The 22,744-nt window shown below is 32.5% G+C and overlaps 1 protein-coding gene across 1 annotated transcript in view; it reads left to right on the top strand.

Annotated features, from left to right (window-relative positions):
* LOC122535115 overlaps positions 1-22,180 on the top strand; it is a gene marked incomplete at its 3' end in the record, with an annotated part of 83,422 nt that extends 61,242 nt beyond the window's left edge. Inside the window, exons 3-4 of the mRNA XM_043666339.1 lie at positions 425-559; positions 21,928-22,180. Of these exons, the coding sequence (XP_043522274.1) occupies positions 425-559; positions 21,928-22,180 (388 nt within the window). The remainder of the gene's footprint in view (positions 1-424; positions 560-21,927) is intronic.
* Positions 22,181-22,744: the final 564 nt, after the last annotated feature.

Below are 22,744 nucleotides of genomic sequence, written 5' to 3'. Positions count from 1 at the left end.
GTAATTAAAAAACCGAGAAGTTTTCTTTCCTCTACATGTTGTTATACCTTTATATATTAATTTTACATATCTTCGTACGTTACGTGCCTCGCTGCATTCTTCCATTCTTCAAATTTCCCGCAAATTATTTCATCATGTTGCTTTCAGGTTTTCATGTGCCTTCAAATATTCACGAACTTAATTAAAAAAATAAAAAATCCTTTCTTCCGCGTAATCATAATTCACGCGCTGTGTCTGTATTTCCGCACCCATAATAAAATGCAGAAAAATCCACAATTTCTAGTCTAGTAACGACATTAAATAAAAAGCAAGTTCGCGATACTAAACGAACCTAACACCCTACGACAATCGTTCGTATCCCTCTTCACGTCGATTAGAGACACAGTGTGCGCTAACGTGTTTTCTTTATGGGTTTTTCTTGCAGGACCCGCATCCCCGTTGCCGGAGCTCGTTGGATACAGCCGTTGCGGATACGCGCTCGTGTTGAAGGGGTTGGTTTTCCCGCAGTGGAAGAGGCGGCCCTTGGCTGTCATCGGATCCAGGCTGTTCCTTTATCCAGGTAGGTGTTACAACGCGAAATTCAACGAATTTCTTTCTACCCGCTATGGTAAGTAGAGGCAGAGCCCCGGGGCCTAACGAACAAGAAAGAAGGATAAGAACCGGCTTTATCCTTTGCCCCGTGCTGGAACTCCTCGCCATTACCGTTATTGAAACGTATATATCATTGTTCGTATTAGCTGCTCGTAAATGCTGTAGAATTGATGTTGTTTTCTACAACCTCTTGCGCTGGAGTGCGAGAATTTCTTTGTCCCAAAATTGCAATATTTTCTCAGTTTCTCAGTTTTAAGTACATTTAGGTAAAACAAAATAGGCAAAACAAATAATAAATTTATTACATCTCAATAATTTCTATCCAGTGATATCATACCGACGAGTTTAAAAGATAAAGAAAGTGACAAATTATTGTATACGGTTCGGTCACTCGTTATGGTCCGCAATCGGTTGCCAAGTGGTTAACCTCCAAAATTGTAATATTTTCTCAATTTTCAGTATATTTAAGTATAACCCAGGCAAAACAAATAAATTTATTACTTCTCAGTAATTTCTATCCAAAATTGTAATATTTTCTCAGTTTTCAGTATATTTAAGTATAACCCAGGCAAAACAAATAATAAATTTATTACTTCTCAGTAATTTCTATCCAAAAAGAAAACGAGTTCCAAAAAGATAAAGAAAGCGACAAATTATTGGATACGGTTCGGTCACTCGTTATGGTCCGCAATCGGTTGCCAAGTGATTAACCTCCAAAATTGTAAATTGTATATTTTTAAGTATAACCCAGGCAAAACAAATAACAAATTTATTACTTCTCAATAATTTCTCTCCAGCGACGTCACGCCGACGAGCTCAAAAGAAAAAGTAAGCGACGAATTATCGTTTATATCCGCTCGGTCACTCGTTACGGTCCGCAATCAGTTGCCAAGCGGTTAACCTCCAAAATTGTAATATTTGCTCAGTTTTCAGTATATTTAAGTATAACCCAAGCAATAATTTCTATCCAGTGATATCGTACCGACGAGTTCAAAGGAAAAAAAAGCAACGAATTATCGTATACGGTTCGGTCACTCGTTATGGTCCGCAATCAGTTATCAGTGCAAGTGGTTAGCATTCAGTTAAGTAGGATCTAGAATTTTTTTCAAAAGAATTTATTTTCATTATCGCGGGATTTCAAATTTTTTTTTGCTGTTTTCGTGGAATAGATTTTAGAATAAATTTTCTCCGACTAAAGTTCTAACTTTAATTCTAACTTTAATTCTGTTCAAATTTCTATTGAGATTCGTGGAATTTTAGAATAAATTTTCTCTGACTAAAGTTCTAACTTTAGTTCTAACTTTAATTCTGTTCAAATTTCTATTGAGATTCTTCTTTTTTCCAATTGTTACGACAGTGATTTTGCGACGGACGAAGATTATTGAAATTATTTGATTTCTTTCAGAATTCTAGTCACCTGTCCGAGTAATATGAAATTTCTTTTAATAAATTTGACCTTTATAAAATAAAAGATCGCTATACCGTGATACGCAAATGCGGCAAGTGTACGACGAACTTGCGCGACGCTGCACGCGTGAAATCTTACGTAAAATATTATTCAACACAACGGAAATGTTATCTTTCCGAGGAATATAATATGTATGGTTGAAAAAGCGATTATCCACTCCGCGAAGTTTCTAGAGGAATTTCCGCGGGGTAATTCTCTCTGATGAGAGCGAAACATCGAAACTCTCGTAACACCGAGTACCCAGGAAGCCCTGTTGCACACAAAATTACTCGCGTCGTATGGAGTCGCGCGGTGAATTTTTACGATTGTTCACACATGTATACGAGATTCTTTTTTCTTCCATTTTTTTTTTCTTTTTTTGTTTTTTGCTTTTTACCTCTGTCGCGCTCGCTCGGCGAAACTCGTAATTTAACTTCGTAATTTTTATTCGACGATGAAAACTTCCGTAAACTCGTTTCAAGGAAGTTTCAACTTATAAATCTCATTCCTCTTCTCCTTCGGCTCTGCTTCACCCCCTCTCCCCCTCCCAAGATTGTTCCCTACGACTTTTATAGTTTCAACTTCTAACGAAAGCATCAAGTGTTTCCACTTTATATAAAAATATCCAGAGGGGAATCGGATACCGTTGGCGGAAGTGGATGATATAAACTATCGTCGGTAAATATTCGAACAGGAATCGAGAAAGTTCAGGAATCTTTAAACAGGCTTCATTTGAAGCGTGGATCGTGGAACTTTTTCGAGAAAATATTTTTAAATTACGAAAGAGATAGAGAGAGAGAGAGAGAGAGAGAGAACCGATGGGAATAAATGTACAAGCTTTCTTGAAAATAGAAGTTTCAGAATGGAACTTGTATAATAAATTGTTAAAAATTGTTAAAAATTCTTCTGTCAGGAGCAACAAGTAACTTGTTCATCGATAAATGAAAGAGGTCTCGGTGTTTGTAGCAAATGCTCAATGAACAGTGCTCGAATGTAAAAATGGATTTTCAGTTAAACGTTCTGAAATAATTTGTTTCCAACTTTTATCACACGGATTATCGAAAATATCTGTTCTACGGGAGAATGCTGCTCACTTTTTTGTATGAAAAGATTCTTTTTCTTTTTTTTTTTCTTTTTTTTTCTTTTATACAAAATATGTAAGTTCGAACGGAATTTTTTTTTAAAAACGTGGTATAAGATAATACTAAAGTCTTAGATTTTATACATTTATGGAAAATTAAAGATAATACAATATTCGCGTAATACAATATCAGTTAAATAATTAACTGATGAATTAAACTTTTATTTGGACTTCCGGCGTCAGGAAAACACTTTTCTTTTTTAATTTTAATTACATTTGAATGCTACATCATATTTGAATGTTATATCGCACTGTATTTGAATACTAGTCGAATTTGAATTGCAAATTTCAATTACCCGTTGAGACCTTTCTTTTAAAAAATTTAAAAAATAGAAAATCCGAAGATGCCCATTAAATTTCTTACAAATTCGCAGAACAAACATTGGACAAAATTAAATTTCGTACAATATTTGCAAAATATTCCGTAATTCGCAGATTGCTGCAAGATTTTACGATAATTGAGATAATTAAAAAAATTATTAAACACGAACACTATAACGAATTAAACATGAGCACGTAATTAAAATTGATCACGTATTATTTTATACATTTCTGTATGCACACACTCCACTTATAATTTCTTGTCGAAACTCGCGTGAAATTAACACTGGAACTACCAACGACTAAAAAAAAAAAATAATATTCGTTAATAATAAAGAAATTAAAATGCAAGGTATGAGAAAAAAATTAATAAAAAGCACAAGCTTCTATCTAAAAACACACTGTTGTAAATACAGAAAATTATAAATTGGTCGTTTTGACCACTTTGGTAGTTCCAATGTTAATTTTATTTTATGTAACACGTCGATCCTTAGATTTCGTGTAAGTGCAAATGAAAAAAAATAATATTCATTAATAATAAAGAAATTAAAGTGCATGTTATGAGATAAAAGTTAATAAAAAGCACAAGCTTCTGTTAATATACTTTATTAAAAATCACTCACTTATCTAAAAAAAAAACACTGTTTTAAGTATAGAAAATTATAAATATGTCGTTTTGATCGGTTTGGTAGTTCCAGTGTTAATTTTATTTTATGTAACACGTCGATCCCGTGTAAGTGCAAATGAAAAAAAATAATCATTCAATAATAATAAAGAAATTAAAGTGCAAGGTATGAGAAAAAAATTAATAAAGAGCACAAGCTTCTGTTAATATATTTTATTAAAAATCACTCACTTATCTAAAAACAGACTGTTATAAATATAGAAAATTATAAATTGGTCGTTTTGACCACTTTGGTAGTTCCAGTGTTAATTTTATTTTATGTAACGCGCCGATTCCTAGATCCCGTATAAGCGCAAATGAAAAAAAAATAATATTCATTAATAATAAAGAAATTAAAGTGCATGGTATGAGATAAAAGTTAATAAAGAGCACAAGCTTCTGTTAATATACTTTATTAAAAATCACTCACTTATCTAAAACATTCTTATCTAAAAACATACTGTTATAAATACAGAAAATTATAAATATGTCGTTTTGACCACTTTGGTAGTTCCACTGTTAATTTTATTTTATGTAACGCGCCGATCCCGGGACCCCGTGTAACGAAGCGCAAATAAATTTCTCGGCGCGTCACGACGAGACCACCCCCGATAGAATCACGTGCTTTCGCAGATAGGAACGTCCCGTGAAAAGGAAACATCCCTCTCTCCAGCGGGAGATCCCCAATATCGAGCCGCCCGCGATTTATGCTTGGCTTTGATTTATCCGCCGGAAGTTCGGTTAGACCGATCGGCCACGCCAATCAATCGAACGGCGTTGGTCGAACGTTCGCTAAGATACAAGTAACCCTGGACGAGACTGATAAGTGAACTTTAAATTGGATTTCTTTCCCGGCCGAAACGAAACTCGCGGATCTCTAGTTTCTCGGACAGATACGCAGTTGTCAGCGTGGATAAAAAAGTTTCGTCTCGTTGGCTCTCTCTCTCTCTCTCTCTCTCTCTCAGCTGGCGCAGCATCCCTTGGGAGCGCGATCGTCTTCAGAAATAACTAGAAAATTACTGGACCGGTTATGATTACTATATCGAGCATCGTGTCGTCTCGCACTGGCGAACTTTAATCGTTGGTTTCATCAAAAGTATCGCGAAGTGATTTTTGTGATTATATTTTTTCGACGGCTGTCTCTCGTTACAGTACTCTTCCTTCAGACCAAGAGAATTCGTTCATCTCAGAATTTAAAAAGTTTTAGAAGGAATTTCTATGATACGTTGAAATATATTTTTTCAATCATCTCGTTTCAGTATTCTCCAAAATTTCTGAGAATCGTCCATCTGAGAATTTCGAAAGTTTCAGAAGGAATTTCTCTATATCGTTCGTAGATTATTTCTAGTTCGAATGGAATTGTCTAGTTCAAAATTCAAAAAATTTCTGGAGTGTGTATCTTTTCAATGATCAATAGTAAAACGAGTAATAGTAACGAATAAATCAAGTTAAAGTGACTCTTATTCTTTTGTTAAATCAATAAAATTGAGATTAAATTAATAATTTTATTAAATCAATAAAATTGAGATTAAATTCATAATTTTATTAAATCCATAAAATTAAGATTAGATTGATAATTTTATTAAATCAATAAAATTGAGATTAAATTCATAATTTTATTAAATCCATAAAATTAAGATTAGATTGATAATTTTATTAAATCAATAAAATTGAGATTAAATTCATAATTTTATTAAATCCATAAAATTAAGATTAGATTGATAATTTTATTAAATCAATAAAATTGAGATTAAATTCATAATTTTATTAAATCCATAAAATTAAGATTAGATTGATAATTTTATTAAATCAATAAAATTGAGATTAAATTGATAATTTTATTAAATCAATAAAATTAAGATTAAATTAATAATTTTATTAAATCAATAAAATAAAATTAAAAATTTTATTAAATCAATAATAATAATAATAATAATAATAATAATAATAATAATATAATAATAATATTAAAATTAAATTTAATATAAAAATTTTATTAAATCAATAATGATAATAATAATTATAATTATAATATAATAATAATAATATTAAAATTGAAAATTTTATTAAAACAATAATAATAATAGTAATATAATAATAATATTATTAAATCAATAAAATTAAGATTAAATTAATTAAATTTTATTAAATTAATAAAATTAAGATTAAATTGATAAATGAAACTGTATAAAGTATAACTCGTTAAATTATCCTTCACAGTCACTTAAAATAATTTGGAACCGAAAGAAACTGATTGGTAAATCTCCCATCGGACCGGCCAGTTCATTTCAATTGATGACCCGTGAAAGAGAGACACTGAATTCTGTTATTTCAACGACCGTCACGCCGTAACATTTTTCGCGATCGCTTCTCTCATCGTTACTTTCACGCGAACGTCCGCAAGTTTCCTCCAAGAAGATAAAAGAAGATAAAAACACGTCAGTTCAGGGTGAAATGAAAATATCCAGGCTCGATTCCATCCTGCTATCCCTAGTATCCTGTCCACGAAACACCATGATTTATCTACGTCCTGTCCTTTATCCTCACGGCGAAACGATTCTGTCACCACTGTCGAGTACGTTCCGCGGATCAAGAATTCCTTCTCCACCAAAGGATTTACCGCGGTGACGTGCAATTATGGTTTCAAACGTCCGGATCGACCGCGTTGAATGCCCGATATGATGGAAGAAATGATATTGAACAGCACGACTTATTGCATTATACATTTCGTCATACTTAATTCCTATGTTAATTGGATAATATAGCACAATTGGATCAATATAATGATGAAAAATTGTCGCTTTTAAGAAATGAGCTTGGTCTCATCTTAATCTCTTGCCACGCACGTCGAGAATTTTTTGTTCCAAAATTGCAGTACTTCATCATTTTTATAGTATTATTGTATTATATATTTATCATTATTGTTATTATTATATTATTTATATTTATTTAAGTATTATTTATAGTATTATATATTTAAGTATAACCCAGGCAATGACAAATAATAAATTTATTACTTCTCAGTCTATCCAATGATATCATATAATATCGACGAGTACAAAAAGAAAGCGACGAATTATTGTATACGTTTTGGTCACCAGTTGCCAGCACAAGTGGTTTTAAATTATCTAAAGTATATAATATAATACTACATATGTTAAAGTATCTAAAGGAAAACTTATTTTAATATAATAGTATGTTAAAGTATATTATAAATTATCTGAAATATATAATGTAATAGTATGTTAAAGTATATTATAAATTATCTAAAGTATACAATATAATAGTATGTTAAAATATATTATAAATTATCTAGAGTATATAATATAATTGTATGTTAAATTATATTATAAATTATCTAAATAATAATATAATATAATAGCAGGTTAATGTATACTATAAATTATAACATACTATTATATTATATACACTATTATACAAACTTTTATATTATATATACTATTATACAAATTTTTATATTATATATTATATATACTATTATACAAATTTAACATACTATTACATTATAAATAATATAATATAATAATATATTAAAATATAGTATGAATTATCTAAAGTATATAATATAATAGTATGTTAAAGTATACTATAAATTATCTAAAGTGTATAATATCCTAGTATGTTAAAGTATATTATAAATTATCTAAATAATAATATAATATAATAGCAGGTTAAGGTATACTATAAATTATAATATTTATATTATATATACCATTATACAAATTTTTATATTATGTATTATATATGCTATTACACAAATTTTTATATTATATATTATATATGCTATTATACAAATTTAACATGCTATTACATTATAAATAATATAATATAATAATATATTAAAGTATAGTATAAATTATCTAAATATAATAATATATTAATGTAGTAATATAATAATATATTAAGTATAGTATAAATTATCTAAATATAATAATATATTAATGTAGTAATATAATAATATATTAAGTATAGTATAAATTATCTAAATATAATAATATATTAATGTAGTAATATAATAATATATTAAGTATAGTATAAATTATCTAAATATAATAATATATTAATGTAGTAATATAATAATATATTAAGTATAGTATAAATTATCTAAAGTGTATATTATAAATTATCTAAATAATAATATGATATAATAGTATGTTAAAGTATCTAAAGGAAAACTTAGTTTATAAAAACCTGTTTTAGAGCTACATATCTCTTTGCAAATCTCTTTGTCAATACGCGACAAATGAAAGCGCGAAGCAGCTTTCGTAGGATCGCGTTTCTCATTAACAGATCGAAGCAGCGATCGTTGAAAAATTCGACATGGACGTGGATCGTGTCGTGATAATCCACGGTGGATCACGCGCGAGAAAGAGGAGGAGGAGGAGGAGGCTAATCGCGTCGCGACCGTTAAAATCGATAGTCGCGCCCGTCACAAAGGGGGACAGGGCTCGCGCCTGTCGATCGTAAATTGCACCGTGCAAAAAACAATGCACCCGCCACGGAATGAAACTGGCGAAAAACGAAGTGTCCTGTTCGGAATTAATCGGTCGGCAACTTTCCCAATGTTCGCCAGTCTATCTCCGAATGTACGAAAAACGCGAAAACCTGAAAGAAAGAAAAAAACAAGAGAGGGAGAGGGAAAAAGAAGAAGAAGAAGAAGTGAAGAGGAGAGGAGAAGAAAAATTGAGTAAATAAGAAAAATAGAACGATACTGTCCAAAGTTGGTAAGAAAGTTGGAATTATTCGGATAACTCGAATTGAAATAATCTGGAGTGATTCGAAATAAAGTGAGATCGGTTGAAATCGATTTTGAAAATCAATGACGAGGCACAGAGTGTTCGAGTCGAAGGAGAATTAATTTGAAATTTGCGATATTATTGTGAAACTGCTGCAGAATTGTACGAACTTGAGTTTGAAGTGAATTGATTTGAATGGATGTAATTAGAATCGAAATATTTCGATACGAGACGATTTGATGTAATTTCGAGCTTAAATAACTAGAAACTAGGTTGGATTGATGTGATTTAATGGTAGTTCAATTTGGAATATGACTACGAGTTATTGAGGAGTAACTTGAGGCCACATCGAACTGAAGCGATCTGACAGTGCTTCTGAATTGAAAAAATTTTCAAATTGAAGAAATAATCGAGACAGTTTCAAGCAATTTATCGTCACTTCAGCATCAAATAATTAGAAATCACTTCGAGTTGGAATGAAACTTGGTACTTAATCGAAACAATATTGACCTGATAAAATTGAAATAACTCAATAAGAAGAGAAGAAGAAATTGAAACGATATTAATTTAAATTCAAGTAATCCGGAACTGTTGCTTTAAAAAAAAGAATTACGCAAGCAAAGAAGAAGATAAAGGAAAGAAACAAATGAAGAGACAGTAGAATTAAGTAACTGCAGAAAAAAATATTGAGCTCACAAAATTGGAATAACTGAATAAGAAAAGAAGAAGAAATTGAAACGATATTAATTTAAATTCAAGTAATCTGGAACTGTTGCTTTAAAAAAAAATACGCAAGCAAACGAAGAAGATAAAGGAAAGAAACAAATGAAGAGACAGTAGAATTGAGTAATTGCAGAAAAAAATATTGAGCTCACAAAATTGGAATAATTCAATAAGAAAAGAAGAAGAAATTGAAACGATATTAATTTAAATTCAAGTAATCCGGAACTGTTGCTTTAAAAAAAAGAATTACGCAAGCAAAGAAGAAGATAAAGGAAAGAAACAAATGAAGAGACAGTAGAATTAAGTAACTGCAGAAAAAAATATTGAGCTCACAAAATTGGAATAACTGAATAAGAAAAGAAGAAGAAATTGAAACGATATTAATTTAAATTCAAGTAATCTGGAACTGTTGCTTTAAAAAAAAATACGCAAGCAAAAGAAGAAGATAAAGAAAAGAAATGAAGAGACAGTAGAATTAAGTAACTGCAGAAATCGATCTCTAAAAAATAGATCTTCTAGATCGATGATCTGTTCGACTAGAAATACCAAAGGACAACCATGACAGCAATAGCGTCGCACAAAGCTGTGAAGTAGTAAAAGGAAAGAAAATGGAAGAAAAGCTACGAACGACGATAAGAAGAAGCTGAAACGACGCGGATGATCGAGTTTTGGAAATCGAGCTTTCGAGGCGAAACGAGAGAAAGAGTTAAATAGATAGAGAAATTGAACGACACAGATTGACGATCCTCGTCCTGTTCGACTAGAAAACCGAGAAGCAACTAGCATTGTTCTATAAATTTTCGAAATCGATTGCTCGAGATAACAAAAGGAATGAGAAGGATTCGTGAAGTTGAGAGTCACAAAAATATCGATTTAAATAAATATAAAAGTTGAACGACTACTGGATTCTCCGCACTGACGATGACTAGAAAATCAAGAAACAACTGCGACAACAGTTGAAATGATAGAAATGGTAGAAAGCTCGAAATGATAGAAAATAATAGAAAGAAGAAGCGACACGAACGACAGCAAGACAAAAGCTGAAACGACGTGAATGATTGAACAGAGTCTTGGAAAGGAGCGTTCGAAAGAGAAAGAGAGAGAGAGAGAGAGAGAAAGAGAGAGAACGCGTCTGTTTTCCATGGTATTGTGCATTTCCATTTTACAGCTTCGGGAAATATCGAACGAAAAGCTGATCGTCGAGGAGCGGCCGATCGTTTGATTCCGGGCACGTTCCAGGCAAAAGCGACATTCAACTTGGTCGTCGTTTGATAAAAATGTCGGAATGAATGGCCGTTTCGTATGAATTCGCGGTGGTTGTCGTCGGTCGTCACCGGCCGATATAGGCCAGCAAATGGCCTCCGATACGGATAAAAAGGTGCAAAATACCTTTGTAAATATCGCTTTGATCTCGCTTGAAAGCGTCCAGTCCCGCCCCTCCCCCGATTGAAAATCGTCCCCGTGTTTTTTTTTTTTTTTTTCACTCGTCCATCAACGGATCCGAAGTCGGATCGACGCGATGCCGGTGTTTTTATTCCATTGAGAATTATCGCGAATGTCGATCGAACTCGCACGTCGCCTGGGAAATGGGAAAACGAGAACTTTTGTCTCGCTAGCTGTTTTCGAGACGAATGTGTTGAGACTTTCACTTGACAGATCTGTCGTATTACCTTCTTCGTGCATAATAACTCGACTTATAAATCGATTCGAGAATTCTTACACCATCGTTGTGTAACAAAGAATTTATAGAAAAGAGTAAACGAGCGAAATTTCTTATTATATATGATTTTCTTTTCATCTGAGAAGTCGAACGTGAAAGAAGCATTGTTTCTCGAGACGAATAACTGCGAGAAGAAAAATGGCACGAGAGATGAGGCATAATTTAATCTTTCTGGAAACGGAAATGTGACACGTTTACTTGTGCCATTTTTCTACGTTACCAGTCCCTCTCTGGCCAATTGCAATACACCTTCACGTTGCTGAAATTTTCACATACGCGTCAACAGCAATATTAAATCAATAGTGTTAGAAAGGAAGATATGGATAAGGAGGACAAATGTTAAAGAATGATGATATTGTTGAAATTTTAAAACGATTGAAACATGTAGTATTTCTAATCACATTGAATTGATACAGATTATATAAAGCACCAGTTATTTATTTTAAATCAGTTGTTTATTAAAGTATGTGTTTCTAATCACATAGAGAAAGTTTGTACAGATTTTATAAAGCATCAAGTAATTATTAGAAGTACTTTAAATTAACTATTTTAAATATCAGCTGTTTATTAGAGTATTTTAAAACATGTGTTTCTAATCACATTGAAAAAGTTTATACAAATTTTATAAAGCATCAAGTAATTATTAAAAATATTTTGAATCAACTGTTCTAAATATCAGCTGTTTATTAGAGTATTTTAAAACATGTGTTTCTAATCACATTGAGAAAGTTTATATAGATTTTATAAAGCATCAAGTATTTATTAGAAATATTTTAAATTAACTATTTTAAATATCAGCTGTTTATTAGAGTATTTTAAAACATGTGTTTCTCGTACAGGTTTCACGAAACATTTCTACTATTTATCAGAGACGACGAATAAAAATATGAATTTTCACGTGAAAGCATAAATTAATCGTGCTTTAACACGCGTAATTAATCGCAAGTTACTCAGTATAATATTCGCGTAATGGAGTACACGTTACACAGATGTAAAAAAAAAAGAAAAAAGAGTACTTCGTAGTGTCTCGAGAGTATCTTCCTTTTTAACTTGCCGAAATTTTCGTTCGCCATCAAAAAGTTTGATCCCTCGAAGCGGCGCGCTTAAATTCATTGAACCGCGGAGGAAAGAGAGCTTGAATTACCGCGCGACTCGCTCCGTCGGTAACTAGTTCTAGCGTGCCGTATAAATTCGTACGGATTGCTCGTGCCCGAGATTCAAATTAGTTTTTATGCTAGTCGTAACAATTAAAGACAGCAAACGAAATTTTGTTTCGCCTCCCCCCTCCCCCTCCCCCATCCCACTCCCCGTAATTAAACCGCGCGCGATATTATCTCTCCTCTCGCGAGTTCAGCAATCGCGTACTTGAATGAATTTTTATTCCAATCCCGGCTGAAAATGGATCGTGGCGAACGTGAGCGAAACGTGGGGCATCGATGATTAAACAGGCGCAATTCTCGCGGTTGAAAGATAAAAGCTACCGAGCAGAGTGAAAAAAAAAGAAACAAAAAAAAAAGAAAAAACACCTTCGATACAGTGCGAAACAACGATAGTAGACTTTACTTGGAGCAAAGAGAAACGAAAAATTTCATTTTCCCTCCCCCCCCCCCTCGGGAGGAGGAGGGATTCAATTATCCTCGCGTTTGCGCGTCTAACAGACGAGCCGCGCGTGGTGTACACGCGTCCAAAGGAAAAATAAAAGGCGACACGGTCGATTTCCGTCGAAAGTTATGAATTTAAATCGTCCGATGAATATTTACACGGCCGTCCGATTGTTCTGTACGCGGCCTGTCCCGTTCGTTGCACCGGGGCAGAGGTCTCTCTTTAACCGCTCGCGTTGGGCAACTGGGTGGCATTGCGGACCATAACGAGTGACCGAGCCGATATACGGCAATTCGTCGCTTACATTCTCTTTTGAGCTCGTCGGCGTGACGCCGCTGGATAGAAATTACTGAGAAGCAATAAATTTATTACTTGTTTTGCCTGGGTTATACTGAAATATACTGAAAACGGAGAAAATATTACAATTTTGGAGGTTAACCACTTGCAACTGATAGCGGACTATAACGAGTGACCGAGCCGATATACGATAATTCGTCGCTTACATTCTCTTTTGAGCTCGTCGGCATGACGTCGCTGGATAGAAATTACTGAGAAGCAATAAATTTATTATTTGTTTTGCCTGGGCTATACTTAAATATACTGAAAACGGAGAAAATATTACAATTTTGGAGGTTAACCACTTGCGCTGGCAACTGATAGCGGACCATAACCGTATACAATAATTCGTCGCTTTCTTTTTTGAAACTCGCTGGTATGATTCTCTTCGGTATGATTCTCTTCGTAGAACTATATATTTCTTTTTTTTTTTTTTTATTTATTTATTTGTATCGCGTAATTGAAAAAAATACGTTCAGATGCATAAGAGAACACGACGTTGAAAATTCAAGTTTTACGTGTAGATTTATCTATATTATCTTTGTACACTCGAACTGCTTCTCTCACTGGCACACATATTTTTACCACAAATGCACATCATATCGATTTTTCCTTGCGTTTTATAATTTTATAAATTTTATAGCAGTATTTATTAGAAATATTTTGAATAAACTATTTTAAATCAGTTGTTTCAAATATCAGCTGTTTATTTTAAAACGCGTGTTTCTAATCGCATTGAGAAAGTTTTTACAGAGCATCACAATTTATAAAGCATCGGGTATTTATTAGAAATTATTTTCAATTAACTATTTTAAATATCAGCTGTTTATTAGAATATTTTAAAACACGTGTTTCTAATTACATTGAGAAAGTTTGTTACAGATTTTATAAAGCATTTATCAGAAATATTTTGAACAAACTATTTATTTTAAATCAATTGTTTCAAATATCAACTGTTTATTAGAGTATTTTAAAACGCGTGTTTCTAATCGTATTGAGAAAGTTTGTTACAGATTTTACAAAGCATCGGGTATTTATTAGAAATATTTTGAATATTTCTGGCAAATAAAAGTTCGAAAATTACGGACAACTGTATCCCGTTAAATAAATTTCGATACATTGACTTCAAGCTGTTGAAAATAGATTATCATTGACAAACAATAAACAATAAAAGTGTTTCTTTACACTTATTATTCGCTCTCTGACGATCTCTCTTTACATCACTTCAAATAACAATTTTTCCATCCGTACGTCGAAATTAAATTAAACGTAACACTTGCCAGTGCAAGCGTTCAAAAATACTTTACCGTGCTTGAATTCGACTGACTCCACTTTGCTCGAAATGTAAATTAAAAACTCGACGTCGACGTGTAAGAGCCGAAGTGAAGATCGAGTAGCTAGGAGCAGGCTAATTAAACGAAACGAACTTCAAAGCTAAAGGTGAGCGACGAGGCGTGAAAATGATCGGTGGAAAGTCACGGAGGAGGCGTTTGCGGCCAGCGCGAGCCGGAAGGCAAATAAGTTGGTGGCGCGGTCCGGCCGGAAGTCGAGAGAGTGACGCGACGGAATCGGGCTGCTGGTTTCAACACGTTCGTCGATGGCGAACACCTGTTACCGGCAGTTTAATCAAGCCTCACCGATCTCCCCGAGGGAGATCCTCGAACTGTCCCCCGAAACTCCGCGCGTCCCCCTTGAAATTACGCGCAACACCGCGGAAAAGATGGATTTAGAGACGGCCACGTGGCCCTTTGATCGCAACTGCCGAAGGCACCTGCGAGTTTTCGGGGGATCTATCAATATTTGCCGTGGAGAATGTGGGACGCGTCAGGATTTGAACGTTTCGGACGCTGATGGAATAATCTTCCTTCCTGTTTAAGGTTTAGGTTAAGTTTGACGCGGATGCCGGCTCTGCAGACTTTGCAACATAATTTTTGTCGAAATTAATATCGATATTTCGGAAAGTTGCTGAAATTTTGAATTTTTTCTTTCTTCTTTTTTTTTTTTTTTCTTTAAGAATAATACCCAGTTTTCTGCGAAAACAGAGGATGCAGAATTAACAAAATCTGCAGTTCACAAAAAAGTAACGTAGCACGGTAGCAATTTTCCAATAACAATGCGAAACTTTGAGAATCGAAAAGTCATGTACAGAGTGTTCCAAACTTAATCTCTGCATAAAAAGAAGAACAGAATGTTATGTAAAATTTGACACCAAATTTAGCTTTGTTACATGCCATGTACAAATATTTTATATACGTAAATATGTAAATAGCGACGTATTTTCCATTACAATTCAGTGTATATATCTTTCTTGTGCTAACTATTTCGTATCATTAATTATAATAATATGAATAACATTATAAAGTTCCCGAGTATTTCGACAAAGTTACGTTTTTAATTCTCTGCACGAAGTTACTGCTGTTGAATAAATCGTTTGCTTTTTAAAATACACCATAATTAGATATGAAATGGTAAAGAAAAAATGCTCTCTATTTCATAGACACAACATTTGTTTATAACTCTCTAACAAAGCTTTAAACCTTAAAATCTAAATTATAAAATCTTTTATAATAAAATTTAATTTTTATTTTTTTTTTTTTATTAATAAAGTAAAATTTTCTTCTTCTTTTTATATGTAAATAGAAAGATATAAGAATATAACGTATATATGTCTGAAAGTAAATTACTATCGTAGCAAAGGATACATATACACACTACAGTGTATAAATTTTCTTTTGTCCACTTGACATGCGAGTTAACAATTAATTTTAATGATACTCCTCGTTCGTCTTTTACAAAAACGAGAAGAAAAAAAAAAAAAAAGAAACGCACCTCTTTGTTCGAGCCAGTCGCTATTCGACATTAGCATTGTAAGAGAAAGTTTACGCGATTGTTTAATAATGAGCCAAAGCGTCGACCACCCCTCTTGCTCTAAAAAGCTTTTCGACAAGTTTTAATTGCCCGCGTCCCCGATTTGCCCCGCTTTTTATCTCACGCCGCGTCCGCGCGATTGTAGACGCTCGCCATTTGTTAAACGATGCTCGTTCAATAATATTACGAGAAAGAAATTCAATGGGAAAATCTGTGTCGCCGACGCTAGTCGAACAGAAACTACGTGAACGTTACGTAGAAAAATATTCGTTCCGGTATTGTACGTTTCGTTCTATTTGTACCCTTTTCCTCTTCCGCGGGAAAGCATTCTGCTCGGTCGCTTTTTGTTCAATTATTCAATTCGCCACCGATCTTGCTAGAATTACGAATTGCTCGCTGAAAGCATGCGAGTTAAAATCTTGATCAAACTAATTACACGCGACGTGTATATTCAAATTCAAACAATCAGTTTGAGCTGCGGTGAATGTCATAATATTGAACGAAGGAATTTCAATTGCGTGAGAAAGAAAGGAAAAGTAATATTAATTGGAAAACGTCGACTCGAGCTTTGTTGTCTTTTTTCGCTTCTTTGTCACATTTTCTTTCGTTAGAAAGAAATAATATAGAATGCAAAACAAAGGTCGGTGAAATCATATCGAAATTAAATATTTTTAAAGGTATACCCGTATTTTAGTAACACGTATACATACTGCGTTCTGTGTATAGGAAATACACGCAACGTTAGTAAAATTGTATTAAACACTGAAACTAAACGTTTAGAAATTACTTGTACTTTAATAATATCTACGCCATGTTCATATAAAGCGCGGGATATGTACAAATTAGTTAAAGTAATATTAAATTTAGTAAATTAAATATTCATTAAAATTAAATCCATAGGAAACGAAAATTATATTAATTTAAAAACTAAATGCTTGCTAAAATTAAATATTTAGAAACTACCTATGTATGTTTAATAGTGATTATTGCGAAAGTGATCTCTACGCCGGCTTTAACTGGCTTGAAATATATTATCTGGATAATATAAAGATGTATAATACTGAAATATGTTAAATTATACTACATTATATAATAAATATGCAGCGTTAAAATATATTATATAATATATATAATAATAATAACATAATTTATATATAATAATATATTATAATTTATATATATTGTATAATACTACTATATATATTATATAATACCATAATACTACCAATAATATATTATAATTTATATATATTAATACTATAATACTACCAATAATATATTAATATTATAATTTATATACATTATATATTATTTTAATATATTATAATTTATATATAATAATATAATAATATTAATATATATGTATAGTAAGTATAATGCATAATAAATATGCAGCATTAAAATATATTAAAATGTAGGGTCCACTTGGAAGAACAGTGGGGTTAATCTAGAAAGAAATTTTACCATTTGAAATGAAATAATCCAACAGGCAAGCCATCTCCAAACGACGATATTATCGAATTACACGAGTCTACGGAGATTACTTTCGTAAGCAATTGCTCCCCGGAGGATAATATTATCGGACAAACGGTCGTATATACACATTAGCGTGCAATTGTTTTCGCGTGGCAAGCGAATCACCCGGCAATTATTAATTCTCTCCCCGAGCGAATCGGTGGAACGCGCTGTCCCGCAAGGACTGCCCCCCCGTAAAATATGATATCGCGCTCTCGTGCATGTACGAAAACTCTAATGAATATACATAGACGTTGAGTGTGCTTGGTACGAGATGAAATTGTATCGGGCATCCCGTTACGACGCAAATACCCAGAAAATAACGATTCGAAAATGAGAGCTATCGTTCCCTAGGAGGAGTTTTGAATTCACCGTAACGAAGGAGACTCATAATGTAAGATGGAATGAAGTTCTCAGTCGTGAAATACATTTGAACGTGCTTTTTCTTTTTCTTCCTTTCATGGAGACGAACACTTTGGCCGTTGACTCTTTATAGTTTTAGTTATATTATATATTTATATATATTACATACATATATAATATTATATTATATATACTATTATTATTATTATTATATAATCCATTATTATGAAATTGCATAAAGATCATTCAGTTAATAAATATTACATAAATATTATATAAATACTATAAATACTATAAGTACTATATTAATATTATATTAATACTATAATATTACTAATATTAATACAATATTACTAGTATTAATAATATTACTAATATTAATACAATAGTAGAACTATTCATATGAAATACTATAAATACTGTATTATACTATATACTGTATTATACTATAATATTAATACTATAATACTACCAATATTATTAATACCAATACTACCTACTAATAATACCAATATTATTAATAATAACATAAAATACTATAAATACTATAACATAAAATACTATAATACTATGTATATAGTGGGTTGTATTATAGATTTAGATATTATATATAAATACTATAAGTACTGTATTATATTAATACTATAATACGACCAATATTATTAATACAATATTAATACTATTAACATAAAATACTATAAATACTATGTATATAGTGGGTTATATTATAGATTTATATATAAATACTAAAAATACTGTATTATAGTAATACTATAATTCTACCATTATTATTAATGCAATATTAACTCTACTAATATTACTATAAATACTATGTTACATAGTGGGTTATATTATAGATTTAGATATTATATATAAATGCTATAAATACTGTATTACATTAATATTATATTAATACTATAATACTACCATTAATATTAATACAATATTAATGCTATTATTATAAAATACTATATTATATGGTGGGTTATATTATAGATTTAAGTATTATATATAAATACTATGAATAATGTATTGTATTAATACTATAATACTCCCATATCATTAATATAATATTAATACTTTTATATTAACATAAATATAAAATACTAGTATTAATATTAATACTTTAATATTAATATTAATATAAAACACTATAAATACTATTATATAGTGGGTTATATTATAGAGTTATATATTATATATAAATATTATAAATACTGTATTATATTAATATTATTTTAATACTATAATACTACCAATAATATTAATACAATATTAATGCTATTAATATAAAATACTATAAATGCTATATTATATGGTGGGTTACATTATAGATTTAGATATTATATACAAATACTATAAATACTGTATTGTATTTATACTATAATACTCCCATATCATTAATACAATATTAATACTTTTATATTAACATTAATATAAAATACTAGTATTAATATTAATACTTTAATATTAATATTAATATAAAACACTATAAATACTATTATATAGTGGGTTATATTATAGAGTTAGATATTATATACAAATACTATAAATACTGTATTATATTAATATTATCTTAATACTATAATACTACCAATAGTATTAATACAATATTAATGCTATTAATATAAAATACTATAAATGCTATATTATATGGTGGTATATTATATTACATTATAGATATTATATATAAATACTGTATATTATATTATATAAATACTACAAATGCTGTACATTATATTATATACTATATTACCCAGTTATCTACAGTGAACTGTACTTCTTCGCGCGAACACTGACGCTCAATCCGCCCCGCCGTTCCATCGATCATCGTCCCGCAAGAACTCGATAACTCGATCGGCGAAATTCAGCCATCTATTACCGCGACATCGTACGGTGGAAACGGTGATTCGTAACGCAGGCTGTTATTATTCGATGCGGAGGGCGGTCGTGTCGCGATCCACGCGGATCGAATCTCGCGGCCGGCTGGCAAATAAAATCCGATTTGCATCGATGTTTTCCCGATCACCGGCAGGAGAGGGAACCGGTTCGAACCGCGAGTCGCGTTAGGCGTGAAACGAACGCGGACGGATTTAAAGCGAGCGGGCACGGCCTCGACCTCTCGGCTCCGGAACCTCGATGGACAGCTGCCACTTGTGGCACCGTGTAATTAGATGACGCGGCCCGGCTGCGTTTGTCACTGTCAAAAAGCCGACAGAACTGTTGATCCTCGGGAATTTATCGCTCGCAGAGTGGCTAACTGCTCGCCGTTTCGCGTGCTAACGCGCCCCGATCGAGGACGAGGGTTTTTCCAGAAGTGTCCGGGCCGGTCGCTCGTTTTATGCCGCTACGAGTGCGCTCTCGCTTCAACGACCAGCGTCCCGATTGCCAGGATCAAGCAGAAATATATTAGCAAAATATTAGATCACACGCGATTTCGTGATTTTGCAGATGGAAATACATTCGTGGATTCGTTGAAAAGAGGAATTATCGGTCAGGTTCGCTGTAGGTGGATCTTCTCTTCACGGCCTTGGACGGTTAAGGGGGCAGGACAGTTTGACGGGGCCTAGAAATTACGAATTCTTTGGAGGGCTAGTAAGGAAAAAGTACATATGTGATTGACGTGAGCTTTTGTAGTTTATTTTAATAAATTAGGAACTGTAAAAAGCAACACTAGAAGCTTTTATTTAACTATTTAACGGCATCCTTTTACATAATTTTTCTTTTGCATTGCCTATCGGTGTGCATGATTGCAACCAAACAGGATCAGTTGCAACAAAAAGGCAAGAAATGTTCAATATTCTCTAGGAATCGACGATCCAACATTTTCGTTTCTGTGAAAATTATGAAAACAGCAGCTATTTGTTTTTGATATATCGAATTTGTGCCAAAAATTTCTACGTTTTTTTGTTTATATTTCGCGAAATTGTTAAAAATTAAAAAATGTTCGATCGTCAATCCCTAGTAAATGTTACGCTAATGATACGCACCAAGTTTCACTGTAATCGGTTGGTTAAATTCCGAGATATCTTGCACACCGTTTCGAAAAACCGAGTTTCGAGAAAAACGCGTTTAAAGTTTCAGAACGTCATTTTTCATATGTATCCTTTACTTACTTTTTTTTACTTATATATTACAGCTCACAGTTCTTACAATTCACAACTAAACTGAATCCAAGTCCCCTAATATTCGATTCACCAAAAGTAATATTCGAATCACACGATCTACACTTTATAATACTGCTTAAAGCTGTAAACAGTGATACAAATTCAATTATTCTGCATCCGCGGATTTATTATTATATCTCAAAGTAACTCGTTTCAAAAGCTAGGATCTTTCGTATCTTATTTCTAAGATTTCAAGCTACTATTTAAAACAAAACAACAAAAATCGATTTTTCTTGAAAATTTCAAACTGTCCTGACCCTTTGATTCCCTATGAAAAATCTACTTCCATTCGCGAAAACCGTTGCAAAAGTAAACGTGCAATCTTTGCTAAATTTGCTAAAAATTGCCACGACGCGAGTAAAAGGTGAAATGAAATTAAATTAAATCTCTTTGCTGTAACTGAGATTAAAAATTAAAAATTCGTTTGGAGAAAAATTCATTCCCCGTGATAAGATCGTACGTACAGAAATAATTTCGCTATAGATGGATTTTACACCATTCGCGATTCAATTTTCGTTGATTCTGTTTAGATGGTTAGATAAAAATCGTGGACGAACGACGAGCTGTCTATAACAGGGCGCTAAGATGATGAACGATCCGAGCCACGGTCTTGCATCCCTTCGATTTTCACGAGAGGGAACAGTAGCGGCGCGGCGATGGCCCGAGTCAAATTGGTCGTAACTAAATTCGAAATCAATCATTCTGATTTCAGCCTGTCCGGAATCCAGGCCAGAGTGGATGGAACTGGCCGGCGGGGGCGCGGTGTGTTATGCCCCGTCACGTCTCGGTAAACTGGTGCTGCGTATCACTGGATTTCCAAGGGTCACTCAGCAGTGTCATCAGAGTCAACAGCAGGAGGACAGTCACCATCGCGAGACCAGACACTTATATCTCGGCTTTCACCACCCGTGGGACAGGGACTTGTGGAAAAGTTGGATCAAACAGGCAAGTCGAACAATCTATAAGTTAGCGATTTTTTATCAATTTTTTTGGTTTCTTCTCCTTATCCTTTGGTTTCTCTCTTCTGTCTTGGAAAAAAGAGAAATTGTATCGATGAAAATGCAAGAAAGAAGTTTCAGTAGAGTATTAGTTTTTAGGTAGAGTTTGCTTTTAGCCCAGAAAAATGAATTGTCCAAGAACGGTGTAATATAATACAAGGTTCTTGATTATTCCTACGAAATCTGTCTAATATTTTTATTATTTGTCTCTCTCTTCCTATCTTTTTCACTAACTCTGTGGAAATATTGTAAGAAGAGAGCTATAGTGAGATATAGAGCGTTTCAGATTTGATAGATTTCTTATATTTTTTGGTTCAAAGAAATAAAAGGGTAAAAAGAGAAAATGTTCATGATCAGTGAATGCAGAAATGAAGTTTTGGTTATTCCTGGGAAATCTGTCTAATATTTTTATTATTTATCTCTTCTATCTTTTTCACCAATTCTGTGGAAATATTGTAAGAAGAGAGCTATAGTGAGATGTAGAGCGTTTCAGATTTGGTAGATTTCTTTTACTTTTTGGTTCAAAAAAAT

Source organism: Frieseomelitta varia, unplaced genomic scaffold, assembly GCF_011392965.1.
Source record: "Frieseomelitta varia isolate USP_RPSP 00005682 unplaced genomic scaffold, Fvar_1.2 scaffold_673, whole genome shotgun sequence".
Classification (NCBI taxonomy): Eukaryota; Metazoa; Arthropoda; class Insecta; order Hymenoptera; family Apidae; genus Frieseomelitta; species Frieseomelitta varia.
The sequence above is the reverse complement of the archived record's forward strand: the minus strand, read 5'-3'. Positions and strand labels throughout refer to the sequence as shown.